Raw genomic sequence first — 17,971 nt, 5'->3', positions numbered from 1 at the left:
CATTTTTTTAAAGGAAGGATTTTATAGCTTATTATAGGAACAACGATGGCATTGATTAGCTTCCAAACTTGGCTTTCGGTTTCTTGCATATTTGTTGTTGATTCCTTCAGGTTTTCTACTTTATTTAATTCAGTCCTAATGGCCAGAGATTGCAACCATCTCACTGTTCAGTCAGTTGCCCGTCATCACTGGCTGGTCTTTAGCTAAATCCTAAGGGACATTTTTACATGACAGCAAACATTACCAAAATTATCCAAACCACTTTCCATGATTTTCCTCGCTGCCCTTCTCAGCAGAGATCAAGTGCAGAGCCACTGGAGACCACTTGGTCCCCCAGGGATGAGCATCCCAGGGCCTGCCCGAGGGCTGTGGGGGAGGCCTTTGCTGCTGCTGCTGCCCCACTGCTGACTTCTCAGCACAGAGACATTCAGCAGGCACCTCAGCCTCTTTTTTTGGCCTTGCCTTTTTTGGTTTCTTATGATGAAAGGTCAGAACCGCTCCCCTGGGTCAGGAAAAAGGTGAGCAAGGCACTACGGCTTGGCTGTAGCACCAGGGAGAGGACATTGTCCACGGGGCCAAGACCTGCCGCTCCCCCATCCCTGCCCAGTGAGTTAAATCTCTCCTGCCCTATGCGTGACACCATTTGTTTCCTTGCTTGCCCTCCTGCAAGCAAGGGGAACATCAATAAATTTGCTGACAGCGGAATCTCACGGCCACATTTTTCACCTGTGCCAAATTCAGCCTTGGGGCAATGTTCCTGGGACACCCTCGTCAGCGAGAGGTGGCTCCCGCTTAAAGCACTGGTCTCTGCTGTTGGCCTTCACTGGTTTAGACTTAGGCAACAGTTATATTAGACCCCTTTGACTTCCCAGTGAAAGGAGACTTCTAATGAATAGCACTTGATTTTTTTCAGAAATACTTTTAAAGGGAGAGAGGAAAGCAGTGGAGACTCAACAAAGCCATAGTGAGTCCTGCCTATTCTGTGCTGCGTTTCTGGCTGGAAGAAGTACGTTACTGCCTGTGCAATTTGTAGCAGTGTTAAAACAGCACAAGATCTGCCTTTTTTTTTTTTTTTTTAAATCCAATTGCAAACAAATGCAGATTAAGCAGGCCTGACTATAGTGCCTTGGTCTCTCTAATGCTTGCGTGGTCTCTGCCTCCGCAGTGCTCTGCTCCCGGGGCTGGTCTCCAGCCGTGCCGCAGCACTTAGCCGGCAAACGGCCAGCAAGTGGGCTGGGATTGTGGCAGTCCTAATTAGCTCTTAATAGCAGCCACAAGTGCTTCACTTTTGCAAAACACCCTTCAGAGCAGTAGAGTTTCAAATTAAATACCATTTTAGATTATTTATATTCAGTCGAGGGGGTGCCAAGAACATTTTCTTTCATATGGACTTTTCTCTTTATATTTCAACACTTAGTTCAAAGGGAAATCAAAGCTAGCACAGGGCTTAGGGCACTTGGTATTAGACAGTACCACAGTGCAAGGACAGTTTCGCTGGCCAAAGCATACAGAATTGCAGCAAGTTTTGAGCAGAGCAGTTTTACATCTGTCTCATCAATTGCACAGATTAGCTGCAAATGCCACCTGGTAGCAGTTCTCCCTCAGGGAGGATCTACTGTATCCACTGAAGTAGGGGGGAAAAAAAGCAAAGGCCCCTCAAATTTTGAGACATTCACCAATTTTTTGGTATCTTCTGTCGTATAAAATCTTAGTTGTGTTTCATTTAAATAAAATTAGTTGCTCAATTGTTGGCTAATTTGTATTTATTTCTGTTCAAGTATTTTCAGTGACTTAAAGTTTTCTTTAGTTTGAAAAGAAGTCATCTTTTTTTTACCTCTCTCTCTTGCTTCTTTTTCCATCTTTCTTGTTGGAAAGGAAAAGTGGGAGGTAGGAAGAGCAGTGTTAGAGATTTTTCTGTACAGATCAGAGATAAGATTTCTGTCCCCGCACTGCAGCAGTTTTAAAAAATTCTTTTTCCTGTTGAAAATTAGTTGAATCCACTTCAAAATCCTGGAAAATGCCAGTTTTTAAGGCTTCTTAAAACAAACAAGCAGACGAGCCAGGCAGGCCTGGTTTTAATCTGAATTTAAATCTGCCCTCTAAATTTTTTGTCAGCTTCACCAAATTTCTACAGCCACTTTGAGAGCCTGCCATAAATGCTGGATTGCCAGTGTTCCTGTCTCCCACTTGGAGAGGGCTCTTTCTCTCTCCGCTAAAGCTCTCATAAGCCGTAGCTAAGAGCACCTGGCTCCAGGTGGGAGCACCCTTGGAGATCAGCGTGCGAGACCACTGCACGTGTGCTCATTGCGTGGGTACGAGTGAGATGCCATCTGGTCCACGGCACAGACAAGACCCAGCCCTAGTGATGAGCCCTCGCACACAAGGCTTTGGTTCCCAGAGCAGAGAAGTCGGGCACTTAGTCCCAGCCCCGCTGGTGCTCCCAGACTGTTGCAATCTGTCCCGCACTTGGGGCTGATGTTGGTCATAGTCATCGTCACCATGGCAGGTCTGCGTAGGCTGGCCGAATAGGGGCAGATGATGTGACAGCATGGGGAAGCGATTTTACACACCAGCAGTTTCTAGCAGCAGGAGGCACTTTTTTTCAGGGACCACAGCTGATACAGCTAGGAGTAGCCTGATCACGTCAGTGCAGCAGTGAGGGTTTGCAGAAGTGAAGGAGCAGACTCCTAGAGTGCAAACCCTGCTCTAGAAAAGCCGTGCTGGGTTTGGAGGTCGCAGAGGGAGGCAGTGGTTGCATTGGCAAAGATCCTGGGGAATGTTTGGAACAGAGTCCCTTCCCTGCATGCAAAAGAGTTTCATCATCCTCATCTTCATCGTGACCATGTGGGCTAGCAGTGGGATTCTGCCATTCTCCTGGGTCACCCCTTTTCCCCCTGGCCCCAGTACTGTCCTGTGTCCGAGCGGGGCAGGTGTAGGACCACCTCCATTACTGGCATGTTTGAGACAGATGTTAAAACTGGTGATCTGTTAGCAATGGCCTCGGGGGTTTGCCTGTGGTTTCTGCTGTAGTCATGCGTGCTTCGATTTCAGATAAAAGAGCCAAACTGTTTCACTTCTGGTATTTCCAGCCGCGTTTGGATTTATCTGAACGGAACCAGGCATTCCTGCATTTGAGTGTGGCTACCTTTACTAAAGAGCTGGTACTTACTATTTTTCTTCCCTTCCCTTCCCCCTTTCCTATTTTTTCTTTCTCTAGGTCCAGGCCTGGCCTTCATTGCCTACCCAAAAGCTGTGTCCATGATGCCGCTGCCCACCTTTTGGGCAATCCTTTTTTTTATTATGCTTCTGTTGCTTGGACTGGATAGCCAGGTTAGTACGATGGGTAAGAGATGTATGGCTTACTGTCTCGGGGCTGCTGAGAAAAGCTGTTTTTACAGGCATGGTTTGAGAAGAGAATAGTTCTAATGCTGCTTAAGAGGAATTTATCTGGGTTGCTTTTTAGCGCAGGGGCTGCATTTGATGAATCTGTGACTGTCAATTCATAGTATGATGTTGCTCAATAAGTCTTTGTCATCATGAGTTAATGGAGTCCAAAAGACTAGGGCACTACTCCCTAACCTAAATATCAGTCCGAGTCTGGCCACAAAATGCCACCGTTTTGTTCATGGTGCAGTGTTTTCCTACTTTAGAGAAGAACTTAATCATTTTAAAACATAAAAGCCTACAGCAATCTGTTCCACAGAGTAATTTGTGTCATTGTGATCACCTGCAGTGTGCATACACCACCATTAAAACACTTCGTAAGAATTATTAACTACTAGGAATACAGGCATTGATAGTCGCTAAGTGCCAAAAAAAGAAAAGCGAAGCCATCGTGCAGCACAAAAAGCACAAAATGTTTTGTACAGTGTAGCCAGGGTGGCTTCGTGAACAGTCAGAGGACAAAGCCACAGCCTTTTTCGGTGTCCTTAGGCTCAGAGCTGCTGAGCAATGTGGGATCCTGCTGACTTTCACGTCACCAGCACATATTCAGTACCTCCAAGTGGGCCAGAGAGCGTCTCGGGTTCCAGCTGTACTAATTATATAGCACACGCTGCTATTAATTAGTGAGCATAAAAAATCAAAAAGTTTAGTCCAGTAAGTTAGGTTATTTTTCCCAGTGGTTGCTTATTGGAACATTGGACTAAATACTTCAAAAGAACCTGTAAATCATTTCTAGGTAGTCCACTTACAAGGAAATATGGGTGACCAGGGATTATGCAGTAACTACACGTTCAAAATTGCCAAAGTTTTCAGGGCAACGGGCACCTTTCTGCATGCAAATGAAAAGTCACTAAGATTATAAAAACCCAATTGGTAAGAGTGAAATGTTCATTTAGGCTAAATGCTATGAGGAGAGATCTGTAAATGGGTTTTTACCCAGTTGTTGTGTACTTAATCTCTTACATTTTTGATATTCCATTTACCCTAAATTGCTCTTCATGGCTTAATCTTTGAACTCCAGTGAGCAACTTTCAATCGTTCCAAAGTAAATGTAAAAGTGCTCAATGCCGTGGTTCAGCAACCCTGTGCTTATGCAAATTGTAAGCTGTCTAGTAATTTTAAAAAGCTCCTCACTGCGTAGAATGATTAAAACTAATTGGAGCGCTTAATTTCTCTCCTCCACCCTTCTGGTTTTTTGGAGTGCAGTCAAGCAGGTTTCTGGAATGCCGGAGCAGTTTAAGATCAAATCAGCCCAAAGGAAAGGGTTGCATTTAAAAATGAAAACCAGTTTTACATAAGTCAAACAGGAGGCAACAAAATCTGGTGGAGTGTTTGCGGGACAGGGCTGTATTTCCAAAATGGAGCTTCTGCTTATGGTCCAAGAGGGTAGAGTTGTTACAGGGCACTTCTGGGCACTGAAAGAGCAATATAGATACTGGGTAGGAAAAGGTGGCATTTCTTGAGATAATGCTATTTCATAGACTCCCTCCGATAAACCATTGGTTGTAAGAGAATGTATCCATTAAAGTGAAGATCATTTCTATGGAGGCAGCCTTAGTTCTCTGTGGTATCCTCATGTCTTTAGTGAACTTGGTGCTTTTGTAACTTGCCAGGCTGGAAGTGCAGTCAGCTGAATGATCCCTTCTTTGGGTTTGTTTGGGGGAAGTTCAGTAGTCATGTTTCTTCATGGGTGAAATGCATCTGGTTTTCAATTAACTTTAAACTTTTATTCAAATCCAGTTTGGTTTATTTGGTTAACTCAAGTTACACATCTTACATGTAGTTTTCCAATGGCAAGTAAGTACAAATACAGTTACCATGAAGCTAGATGAAGTAAGATTTTTAGCTCATCTAGTCAGATCTTCATTTTTCATTACAAGTGCAAGTATTCTACCAAATCTTTGTCTGAGGACTGTATGAATAGCTGCATTGTTGCTGCAGAAGTACCCCAGAGCCTCAGTCAGAGGTACTGTGCTCACAGGTTCAGAAAAGACAAGTTCAGTCAAGAACTGCTGCTATTTCACATCAAAGTCTGCTTTCCCTTGGCTGGATTTTCACTAGTGAACCCAAGAGTAGAATTATATCCAATTGTGGAATTAGCCTAACTATTACCTGTGAGATTTTCCAGCACATCAAAAAAAGGCTGGGAGGTACTCTCCTAGCTTAGGCTTTTTTGAGTGTTTGCCTCTTTTCTAGCATACATCTTGTATTCATCTGGAACAGCTACAACATAAAAGCCACATAAGTACCTTCCTGTCATCAAATTAAGTTCCTTTATCCTTGCGGCTTGCATTTACAGAGGCCCTTTGATAGTTCGTAAGGCTGCTAGGAAATGAACAGCAGTTCTGAAAGCTTGTTCCAACCTGAAAACTGCCCCCACAGTTCGACCTCGGGGTTACAAAGGAACAGCTTCCGATTTATTTATTCAGAGCAGCATTTTGCCACAGAGTACAGTTAGGGTGTTGCTGTGGAGCCTTTCTTCAAGTATGAGCCTGGATAAAATGCATGGTGGATAATTTTCAAGTCACGTTTCTTTGTTGTTGTTTTTCCCCTTTAGTTTGTTGAAGTTGAAGGACAGATCACGTCATTAGTTGATCTGCACCCATCCTTCCTAAGGAAGGGTTACCGACGGGAAATCTTCATCGCTATAGTATGTTTCCTTAGCTATCTTCTGGGACTAACTATGGTGACTGAGGTAAGTAGCACCGGTGCTGGAAATTGCCTTCTTTTTTCACCAGTTTTTAGACCAATTTTAGCTGTGAATGAAACTGCATGGGATTAGCCACTCAGAGAAGTGTTGCTCTTTAGATCTACAGAACATCTTTCATCCCAAGATCTGAATGCATTTTGAAAGGGAGCTATATATTCCCCCCTTTTCAGTCAGAGGAACAGAGAAATGAAATCTCATTAAATTCAATCTGATCCCAGGTACTAATCAACATGAGTATGAATATTAACATCTGACTCTAAATGATGAAACACATTGGGAACCATCAGCAGGGCAGATTAAGAATCCATCCAGTGCATGCAGGGAAACAAATTTTTATCTTAGTTGCATAGATTTGAATCAATTAAATACCCCTAGATTTATTCTAGTATAAACAAGATAGGAATATGTTCCAGTGGCTACACTGCTGTGATATTTATCTCCAAAATAAAATCCAAGCCAGATTTTAAAAACAACTGGAAGAACACGATTGTAGGAATTAAAGTAGCAGAGGTGAAAAACACAGTTTTTCAAGTAAAAGTGCAGATATATACAGTTCAGTGTAGTGAGAGCAGAGAGTCTAACAATGTAGTATTCTCATGAAAAAAGTCCTTCCACTAAATCCATAAATGAAGACCCTCCCGATGAACTGACTTCCATTTTCAGTATTTTGGAGGTGTTAATGTTAGGAGGCAACCAATTATTTCTTTACGTCTTTTCCTTCTATAAATGCCCATCCTAAAATACTTCTAAGAAGGAAAGATTTAAGTGTCTCAGTAGATTACACTAAGTGGCTTAATTTTGTTTAATCGTCGTCTTGTTTGGAATGCTTCCTGTAGTAAACATGCATATTCCCTGGGGAAGGTAATGCCAAATATTTACCTTTGCTACTTGCTTGATGTTTCTTCTTGTTAGACAGCAATCATTAAGGTATGTCGTTAGATGTTACTTGGGGCTGGGCCTGAAGTATTCAGCGGGTTTTTTTCCTGCTGGATCCTAATCCGTTGTATCTCTCTTTTACAGGGTGGCATGTATGTTTTTCAACTCTTTGACTACTATGCAGCTAGTGGTGTATGCCTTTTGTGGGTTGCATTCTTTGAATGTATTGCTGTAGCCTGGGTTTATGGTAAGTGAGAATCCTTTCATCTGATACCTTTTGATGAGTCAGTGACAATTTTCCTAGCCAAATATTTAATCATCAGCCACTCCAGAATCTTCTTCCCAGCAACAGACACATGCCATTAATATAAATTTGCACTGACCTCTTGGAGACAAATTTGCATCTGGGATGAAGCCAGCCTCCAGTGTTTTTCCACACAAAAATGAGTATTTTTCCAGTACTAATTAATAAAGGCACAATTAAGCATTTACATGTGTTAAGTTTAGAGATGAAAGTTGAAAGTTTGGCCAGCCGTGAAAATTTCTGTTTGTCTCTCAGAGAGTTTCCTTTCAAAGCTGCAATGTCTGCAAGGGGCAAGCCAACCAAATAGGAAATAAAAGAAGAAAGCTGACAGGAAAATGTATTCTGTCCCGTTATTTCTAGGCAACGTTGAGTACCAAGGTCTGACAGTAGTCTCTGTAGCTGCCTGAGATGGTAGGTGAGGAATGATCAGAGATGTTTGCTCCTTAGGACTGGCCTTTTCCCTGATTCTTCATATACTTCAACTCTTTCAGAAAGCAAAACAAACAAAGCCTTCATTTTGCATCTGTCGAATTTCTGTAGAAGCAGGGTGTACTTTTTGCTATTGTGTCCTTTCCATGGTGCTCCTCCTGGCAAGTACAATGAGAGTGCGGGGAGAGGAGTGGATGTGTGATGGGGGCAGGAGGGATTAGCGTTGCACTCCTGCATCCAAATAATGAGGGCTGTGTAGGATGAGACAATCCCCCAGCCTTTGAGCTTCTCAAGGAGAAAATTGCCTTGAACTTCACAGCCATGGGAAGTGACACCCCTTTAAATACACCTTGGGGCAGGGGGCGGGGAGGGGAGGAAAACAGCTGTCATCCTACAGTCCTGACATGGCTTTTATATGCTCAGTGTCGTGGTTTTGATGGGATTGACCAATCAGAACGACAGATGGCCCCTCCCTCCCCCTTCTAAGGGAAAGAGAGGAGAGGAAGAGATAAAAGAGATTTATGAGTTTAGAAAAAACTGAACTACTTTAATGAAAATATTAATAAATAATGAAATAACAAATAATAAGAAGAAAAGAAAAAAAGGGAAAAAAAAAAAAAAACAAAAAAGTATACAGTATATACAAAACCATATCAGGCTCCCAGGATGATGATCATGTCACCAGCAGGCACAGGGAAAAGTCCCAGGCTGGACTCGGTGATGGACAGGAGCTGGATTCCAGATCTAGAGTCAGGAATGCTTGGATTGGGATCAAAGGCAGATGAACAGACAGGGTCCTCCTCGGACATCGGCCACTGAAGGAAGAGAGTTGACCCTTTGATCCCTCAGCTTTTATACTGAGCATGATGCAGATGGGATGGAATACCCTGTTGGTCAGTTTTGGGTCACCTGTCCTGTCCGTTCCTCCCTACAGGTGTGACCCCTCTACGCTTTTCCACTTCCGACCTTCCGATAGGGCAAACAACAAATTTACCTGACTTTGGTTGTTATAGCAATAAGTATAAGCAAGGGCCTCTCTGCAGACCATTCCTTGGTATAATCAGGTCTTATCACTATGAGAGTGAACAGTTTCTGAACAATATGCTGTTAGTTTCAGAGTTTAGTTAGTTAGAAGAGGCCAAGCTAAAAAGGTAAAATTACTGAACAGAAAATTAGTTCTGTTTTACCTCAAACCAGGACACTCAGTTTTGATGAATGCGCTCACTGTCTGTTACAGGCGCTGATAATATTTATGATGCCATTGAGGATATGATTGGATACAGACCTGGTCCCTGGATGAAATGGAGCTGGATTGTGATCACACCAGTTCTTTGCGTGGTGAGTACTGACCCAGGCTCTTTCAAGTCTTCCACGTGGCAGCTCTGAGCTGCCTCTTACTGCTTCTCTTCAAGTGAAGGCTGTTACACTCAGAGACCAATTTGCAAAGAAATGCTGGAGGCTTGAACGTAGCCCACAAAGACACCATCTTCTCAGATGTTAGCTGTTAATGTGACAGCTCTCTACTGTGCCTACGCAAAGTGCAGTTAGCTACATTTAAGTGGGTTTTTCTTAGAGTTGGCAAAATGTTACATTCATGACACAGAAAATACACTCTCCAAAGGGCAGTCCCTACTTTAAGTGGTAGGAGTACTAGGCCAGACTTGAGTGTCCTGAGGCAGGCACTCAGCTTGAAGTATTTCATTGGCTGGAATGAAAGGAGGAAGAACATCGGAAAAGAAAATTGGAAGAACGTCCCAGTAAGCTCCTTGCAATGTACAGCAAATATTTGAGCCCTGAAAAAGAACAGGCAGCGTACTGCAGCTGTTCAGCACCATTGCTTAACACCCTATTGTCAAGCAACAGTTTACCTGCTCTTTCAATGTCTTAAACAGAAGAACGATTCCCCCAGTTGGTTTAAAATACATATGGTATCCATCAGCTCTGCCTTTCACTGCCCATCTTCCTTAGGGCCAGTGGTAGAACCAGAGCTGTACTGCTTTCTGCATATTTGAGCCTCACTTTGTTTTCGTTTCTCATCCACAGGGGTGCTTTATCTTTTCTTTGGCCAAGTACAAACCACTGACCTACAACAAGGTCTACACATACCCAGACTGGGCGATTGGCCTGGGCTGGGTTCTTGCCCTTTCCTCCATGATCTGCATCCCTATGGTGATGGTCATCCGCATCATACAGTCAGATGGGTCGCTCATTGAGGTAAGGACAACCGTTTGTCTGCCTAGAGGAGAAAGGGAGCTTTAACTTGCTGTGTTTTATACGAAATAAGCACAATGCTTGGAAAACTGCCACCTTGTCCAGGTAGGGCAAAGTTGGGTGCCTCTTCTGCAGTGCATGCAAATAAAGACTGTTAAAGATCACCTGTCCTTTGGACAAGCAGTAGAAACAGAAGAATCATGAAGCCTTCTGTCCTCAGACAAACACCAGGTGATTTTACTTGCGTCCCACTTTGCAGTTTCCAGTTTGGGAGATCGTTGCCTCCTCATGCAGACAAGTGCTCAAGGACTGGAGTGCTTCCGAGTGCCAGAGCTCTCTTCTCCAGTCCACAGGGACAAGGAAGCACCATCCTACAAATCACTGAGAAAACGAGATAGAGAGACACCTGGCTCAAACCCAGCTGTCCAAGAGCTCATCGAATTTTAGGGAAATCCAGATCCACTTGTGGATTGTGTGGCTCTTGGGCAGGGCCTTCACTCTGAGGGACTGTAGAAAAGTCAAACCCTCCTGCCAGTGGGCTTCACTTTTTAGCATTTTAATATTATTATTTCTTATTCCTAGTGAATCAAATCAAACCACTGGATCCAGATTGCCCTGATCTTTGGAAAACTTTGGTTCAGGTTAAGACTTGACAGTGCAGATTCACTTGGGTTTGGATTTGCAGACAATCTCTTGCCCTTTGCACTTCAGCGCAGCTTCCCCTCATTTGTTTTCCTTCCAGTGGAAAGTTTTTAGAGACTGGGCAAGCATGAAACTTTAACAATTCTCTTCTAAGGTTTCAGTTTAGTTTTGTTTTTGCCTAATGAGACGGTCTTAAATGCAGACCAGGGTATTCTTGTAGGAGAAAGTGGGACACTTTGGGTTAGGAAAAAAGAAAGAATAGAATAAAAAAAAGAACATTTCCCAGAGCACAAACACTTACATTTGTTTTCCTCCAAGTGTTAATGGTCTTTTTCAGCTGTGGCCAGGGCATTTTCATGAGTGTTTATTTTCCTGCCTACATTGTCACCATCTATTGAGAGACAAGTCTAAAAGTAGCCAAAACACTCCTCAAAGGCCATTTTAGGAAACGAAAGAGAGTAAACACTGGTCAGATGCCATTTAGTTCTTCCTTTGTGAACTGAGATGTAGGAGAGAAGTTGCCACTTGGCAATGAACGGCTGGGCTAAAAGGCGGAGTTGTTTCTAAATGAGGAGGGAGAACACACGTAATTTGAGCAGCAGCTGCAGCGCTGACAGCCCAGCGTGCAGGATGCTGGATAACGCCGTGAATGCCCTCTCATGTCTGACTTGCTTGCGTCAAGTCGGGCTCTGCAGCTGACAAAAAGTTGAACACAGTGCTCCGCAGCCCAGGTCCCCGTGTCCTTGAAGAGTCACGTGGCATATACGTGTCTTTTAGGGCCACCATCCCCATCCTCGGATTGCCACGTCCTCCATCCTGCACGTGGCAACGCAGGGGCCGCTTGGTCTTCTCACCTTCGCTTTTCTTCTTTCTTTCAGAGGATAAAAGCTGTGGCTGCCCCCAAGGAGGTGAATCGGTGGTCCAAAGAAACGGAGAGTGGCACCCCCTTCTGCCCCAATGGAACTTCAAATGGCGGATTGATCAAGCCAACTCATATCATTGTGGAAACCATGATGTGAGCTCTCTCTGTGAGAGGATAAACCTGCTTTAACTGCCGTTTACTAACCATAGATTCTCATAGGACCAGGTTTACAGAGCTTTATATTTGCACTAGGATTTATTTTTATTTCTCACAGAGAAAGTTATTTTTTGTGTGTGTTTTTTTTTTAATATTTTGTAAGGTAATCACAGCAGATGTCTCTCTGTAGAGGGAGAGCTTTCATATCAGACTAGACATATTACAGGAATTTACTATTATTGGGTTTTTTTAAATATATATATCTTTATCTCTAAATACTATACACCTTACCACTTGAATTGATTGTCTTGCCAGCAATATATTCAAGTCTCAGAAAGCAATTTTAGGTGCTGGTATGGTTGGGAGCAGGGTGACCTACAGAACACACAAAAGGAGCTCTGTGGAGAGATACGATTAAAAAAAAAAGATGCTGTTTCAAGAGAATTTTCAAAGGTGTAGTATTTCCACCCTCTGGTTCAATTGTGGTAAACGACAGGCTTCAGGGTCACATTAGGGAAAGGGTACAGTTATGTTTAGCACAGCCCCTGAATAAAGATACAGCCGGGCAGCTGGAGCAGAGAGTTTGCGAGGGAGGCAGAGAAGTTGGGTGTGGAAAGCCTTGCGGCCGTCCCTCCCCAGCATGGCGTTGGGACCCTGTCACACTGATGAGAGGAGGACTTTAGGAAGGCATTTGCAGGATTTGGCATGGTTCACTCTTTTTTTTTTAACTTTTTTCTTTTTTTTTTTTTTTTAGTTTTTTTTTTTTTTTTTTTTACTTAAGTGAAATGCCTACTGTTTGTGCATGAGCAGGGAGGTTGAGTACCTGCTCCTGAGTTTTCCAGCAAAGCATGTTTTAATGTGGTGGCACTGATGTAAGCTTGAATTCTGCAAATGGGGAGGGGCAGCCTGTCCCTGGAGCAAAGGAGCTGAGAGGGGAAAAGCAGCAGCTGCCCACAGCTCTTGGGGCTTCTGAGGTGGGCTTGCTCATTTGTTTGCCTGCTGATTATTGGACTTAGATTTTGGGCAGAAAAATAAAAGAATCCCTTGTGGACTCTGACCATCCAAAGGTGAACACAGATCAGGTATCCCCGACAGGAGGAACAAAACCACTCACCTACACCTGGTGTAATCAGTAATTACAACAGACACATTGTTAATAATAATAGTAATGAAGATAATAATATCACTCAGCGAACAGGTGCTTTTCATCCATGTATCTCAAAAATGCTTTGCCAAGTTCGGTAACCAGGATTTGCTGTATTTATTTATGGGGGGGGTGGGGGTGGTTACTGTTGGGGGAACAGACAAAAGGATTATTTCCCTTGCAGCAGTGGACCTAGGGCCCCCAGTCTCCTTGCCTGTCATTGGGTTAAACCATAATTTTTATTTTTTTTTTAGGGGAAGTAGAGGGTGGCAGACATATTTATGAGGCTTGTGATCTTATCTGCTGAAGAACCAGGGCTTTTGGAATTTTAAGTTAAACCAAAGGGAACATGTAACACTGAAATGTTTTGTGTTTGGTCAGAAGGAATCGTGTACCGTTCCAGGTTAGACTGGGGAGTGAAAGAAACCACTACAAGGAGAGTAGTCATGGGGGTTCCGCTTCGTGTGAGCCGGGTGGATGTTATGGGGAATTGCTCCCTGAAGACTGTTCAAAACATGGGCAAAAGCCTTTTCTTTTTCTTTTTCTTTTTTTTTTTTCCTTTAAAAAAACCAAAAAACTTGAGCAGGTTGTGCTGGGAACAGGTTCTCTGGCAAAACTCAGCCTTTTCTTTTGGGCATTGTATTAGAGGGAGAGGGTTTTTTCTTCTTATGATACTGCAGTTAGGCTATCCAAAGGAATTTAGAGGAAAAGCTTGGTAAAAAGCAGAGTTTATATCTGCTTATTCTGCTGTCAGGGCAGAGTTTGTCATTAAAAAAGGAACATATCCAGTTCTTAACATTCCTACACAGTAGTTTTCTTTTATTTTTTTTCTTGTCCCATGGGCTAACTGGCCACAGCAGCACAAACACTTGTTGATTAGCTTGTTGGTTTTCCTGTAACAGAAAAGGGGTGATTTAAAACTGAGATGGACCAAAATAATTTTAAAAACAAAAAAGAAAAAGCGGCTACATCTATAACTTTCAAAATCTTTCTAGTTTGAATTTGTACACATTTTTATATCAGATAGCAGAGTTGCAGCAACAAAACCAGCCACGGCAGAATTGCTTTTGTTTTCTTTTTCTGGTTGCTGTATTATGAGAGTTATAAATGAAACTTTTCCACAGCTGGAGATGGGAAACATCTAATGACACCTGCTGGGACAGTGGCAATAGCCATCTGAAGGTCACTGGAGGAACTCTGTGAGCCAGTGGGTGTCATCAAATGTGCCTAAAATAAATATGAATACAGCTAATTATTTTTTTTTTAATAGCCTTTAACCATAAAAGGCAAGGAAATGTAATCAAAGATAACTCTCTTAGCGGGCTTCAGCTTGGACCCTCATTTTTGAGTTACAATTAGTGTCTGCAGTGAACAGGCACAGTTGCCTGGGTGAAGAGGGAGTAGCAGGTTAGGGGGGGGTCTAAATTAATGGTTTCTGTGAGTGCAGATAAAACACTGATGCTTGGGTTATTTTTTTTTATTGTATACATTGTCATATAACTGCGTTTGAGATATAGTTTGCACATCACTTTCGTGCGATAGAGCTGAGACAAGTTTTAGTTAGGGATAAAAATGGTTTGGCTACACCAAAGATGTCTCCAGCAAGTCAGATGGGTATTTAGCCATCTCCCACGTTGTGGAGAGCATCTTTGCGTGAAGAACCAGAGGGTTAATACTACACCTTTTAAAGTACAACTACTAGAGAACTAGAACCCAGCCCCATTTTGATATGTGAACTGTGCCATTCAAATCAGTCTCTTCCATGTACCAAGTGAAAATGTCTCGCACATATGCAACAACCTCATTGAAGCGTTCTCTATGTCAACTTCTCTGGCCCTGACGTGCTCTTCAGCGTGACTGCGAGGGAGGGCTGGGGCTCACGAAGAGCTAAAAAATTATTGTTTCTGGAAAGCAGTTCCCCTCTCCCCTCTTCCCTCCCTTCCAAAAAATATATATAATTAATTCTTCTTGTTTTAGCTGGGGTTTGAGTTCTAATGAGCACACTCACATTTTTACAGTTTTTGGGGATTTTTTCCTAACACTTTTACCAGATTTCTGAAATTTTCTTGGTGATAAATTTGCGTTTCAATATGATCCTCTGCCAAATTTATTAAAAAATAATGTTTTTAAAAGTCGGTGTTTTCTAGCTATTTCTGACTGCAAATACAACCGATTTTTTTTCCTAATTTCATTGTTTTAACACTTGTGACCTATTTTACCTGTTTTATGTAAATGAGAAACTCTATATTAAAACATCATGACTAGTTATAGATGAACTGGTTTGGATCCCGGGAAAAGTTAGTGCAGTTTTGGCATGAGATCTTTAGAACCAGATCCCTGATTTTAAAACCAGGATAAAACAAGACAAAACCCACACCTTTTCATATTTCATGTACCTTTGCATTCATGGGTTCTTCTGCACTTGAAAATGGCAGATTTTCAGCAGTATTTATTTCCAGCTGAACTGAAATCAAGAGGTAGTAGAAATGTAAAGGGGAACATTTACCCCACAAGATTCTCTGACCTGTTTCTTGTTTTTCTCAATTTTCCAAACTTTTTCAGTTCACCCGTCACTAGTTATGATCTCACTGAATGGGCATCTATTGTAAGGGACTTTACCAGTAGTCTGTATTGCGGTATTTGAACAGTATGATTTCATAAATAGAACTGGTTTTTATTGTTGTTGTTGTTGTTATTGTTCTCATTTTCCTTCTCATCTGTAGCTTTCCTTTTTGTCTGGTCCAAACAGATCCACACACTTAGAAAAGTCCTTTTTAAAGTGTGAGATAGTAGGTCCACAACGGATTTGTTCTTGTGTTGTAAATGAAAATACAAAAGCCTAGCAGCTGCGTTTGCCATCTAGAACAACGCTGGTGGTCACCCTGCAGCAGCAGTGCGGCTCCCGGAGCAGAGGGGAGTTAGGAATGGTCTGCTGAAACAGCTCAGCAAAACTGATTTTCGCTGCTGTTCTTGGGGAGAGGAGGAAAAAAAAAAAAAAAAAGAAAAAGAAAAAACCAAAAGGTGCAGCCTTACGATTGCTGTAACACAAAAAACACCCCAACAACCATTGCCGTCAGGGTGGCATCTTCCGCAGCTGTTCTCAGTCCTGTGTGCATCCTCCTTTCTCAACTGCAGATACTCCTGGTTCCTCTTCTCTGTCTCAGCGTTAGACAAGTAAGTAGATCTGAAGACACATGGACATTTCCATTCGATAGGCCTTTTACAAGTCTCCTCCCGGTCTGCTTTTATTTGCTAAGGAGACTTACAGTTTCGGTGAGGTTGTGCTTGTCACACTTGGGTTCAAAGCTCCCACTTGTTGCATCAATGTCAAAACTCCATCTGTGGGAGAAGGATTTGAACGTTTTTTGAATAACTGATTATTAGCTTCCACGTCTTGTGGTCACTGCAGGATCACTCATGGAGGCATAATGTATATAAAATGTTAATAAGCTGTGTATTGAATGGAGTGGACAAGTTAGTTAAGCAGCTCAAATACACTTGGAAGAAAGATGACCTTGACATCATTTCCAGGAGATTCAATGCAAGTTGCTCACTTTCAGTAAAAAAAAAATAAAAATAAATCAATCTGTGTTTAAATAGACTAATAGATGAAATCTTTCACCCTCATATGCATGCACACAACATTGTGGGGACATTGCTTCTATTCCTCGGCTGCGAATCGTGTGTGTTAAGTCTTGCGGGGCTGTTTAGGATGAGGCGTGAGAAGGCTGTTCCTAAATTGGGGATGGTAAAAGAGGGAATGTCATGACAAAATCCTGGACTGTGGCCCCTCCAAGGAAGCCTTGAGGTTGGACTTGAAAACTCTCCTGGCTCCTTGTAAGCGCCATGTGGCTCCTGGTATGGGAGGTTGGGTGTGGTGAGGCTTCAGGCAGCTGCCTTGGACTTGTTTTCTCCAAAATCAGCATCCAAAGCCTTGTGGTTAGCCCTGACATGTAGTTGTGTATTTGTATATTTGCATGAACAAAGGTCAGGAACTGCCAGCCCCAGTAGCTCAATTTACTTCTTGTAGTTCAAGATAAGCTTAAGACAGTAAGTATTCAGTTAACACTTGAAACCCCCAAAAAACCCATGAACTAGTGCAAAAAAAGATCCCCTGAGCTCCATACTTTGGTCACAAAAATTTTCTGTTCATCAGTATCAGCGGTCAATTTGAGTTTACAAGAAAGCTTGATCGAAGAAGAGTTGTGCGTGAGCAGCGCTAGCCCCAGCTGGAAAACTGCCTGTTCCAGTCTTGCACCCTCCACTGAATCATGGCTCTTTCTGCCTGCCCAAAATAAATCTGTACATGGACAATGCTTCTCTGCTTAAAAAAAAATAAAAATCTGAATTTGTTTGTTTCTATTAAAAAATAAACAGAAACAGTAAAATTTTTTTGTGTGTTTTTTCCAATTATCATTGTAAATTGGTGATTTCAATTTACTAAAGAGCAGGAAAAGTGTCAGACACCATTTGACAAAAAAAAAAATAACAAAAAGAGGCAAGCTTAAAATTTTACAGATTGAAAGTCTTAAGAAAACTAAGAACATACCTCCCATCCCACAAGTGGAAAACTTTAGTGACAGGGCTTGTGACTGGGGAAGAGCCTGGCCTTGCTGGGCTAGTGAATGGCAGCACAGACATGGCCTTTTTATATTACTGCTGTGTCTTAATTCGAAATAATCAGTAACAATGTCAGAATTGAATCCCCACAAGCTTTACACAGCCCTGAGCTTTAGGGATAAAGGAAATTAAAGGCATTTTTAGAAAAGAGCGAGTTTCTGGAGGCTTCCTCCCTGGGGTTTGGCTCTGTGGTGACCAGCAGGACAGTGCTGCTCGCGTTCCCATTTGCAGCACAGGGAGGACGTGGCCCGACTAGAAAAATTAGAATAAATAATGGGGGGAAATATAGTTTAAAAAGTGAATCTTGATTGTGCTAAGGAACTGTGCATGTGTGCTTTTGTGTGCCTGCATATGTGGGGAAGGCTTTGGTCCTGTAGCGTAGTACATGTTAGCATGCTACATATTTTTCTAAATCTGCTTCTGCAGTTGAGATGTTAAAAAGATTTGATTTTTTTTTTTTTCAATATATAAAGAAAAAAAAATGAGAACAGTGGCAAAATCATGTTGAGAGGCTGAAAAATAAAAAAATAAATCCTGAGGGGGCAAGTTGAGTTAATTTGTCATCTGCTCCTG

At 42.4% G+C, this 17,971-nt stretch overlaps 1 protein-coding gene across 2 annotated transcripts in view; it reads left to right on the top strand.

Annotated features, from left to right (window-relative positions):
* Positions 1-12,653, top strand: part of SLC6A6 (solute carrier family 6 member 6) — a 52,512-nt gene extending 39,859 nt beyond the window's left edge. For both annotated transcript variants that reach the window (XM_074151884.1, XM_074151885.1), the window contains 6 exons: positions 3,218-3,330; positions 6,002-6,139; positions 7,175-7,277; positions 9,001-9,101; positions 9,807-9,977; positions 11,495-12,653. In XM_074151884.1, the coding sequence (XP_074007985.1) occupies positions 3,218-3,330; positions 6,002-6,139; positions 7,175-7,277; positions 9,001-9,101; positions 9,807-9,977; positions 11,495-11,635 (767 nt within the window). In that variant the 3' untranslated portion in view covers positions 11,636-12,653. The remainder of the gene's footprint in view (positions 1-3,217; positions 3,331-6,001; positions 6,140-7,174; positions 7,278-9,000; positions 9,102-9,806; positions 9,978-11,494) is intronic.
* Positions 12,654-17,971: the final 5,318 nt, after the last annotated feature.

This window comes from Numenius arquata, chromosome 8 (genome assembly GCF_964106895.1).
Source record: "Numenius arquata chromosome 8, bNumArq3.hap1.1, whole genome shotgun sequence".
NCBI lineage: Eukaryota > Metazoa > Chordata > Aves > Charadriiformes > Scolopacidae > Numenius > Numenius arquata.
The sequence above is the reverse complement of the archived record's forward strand: the minus strand, read 5'-3'. Positions and strand labels throughout refer to the sequence as shown.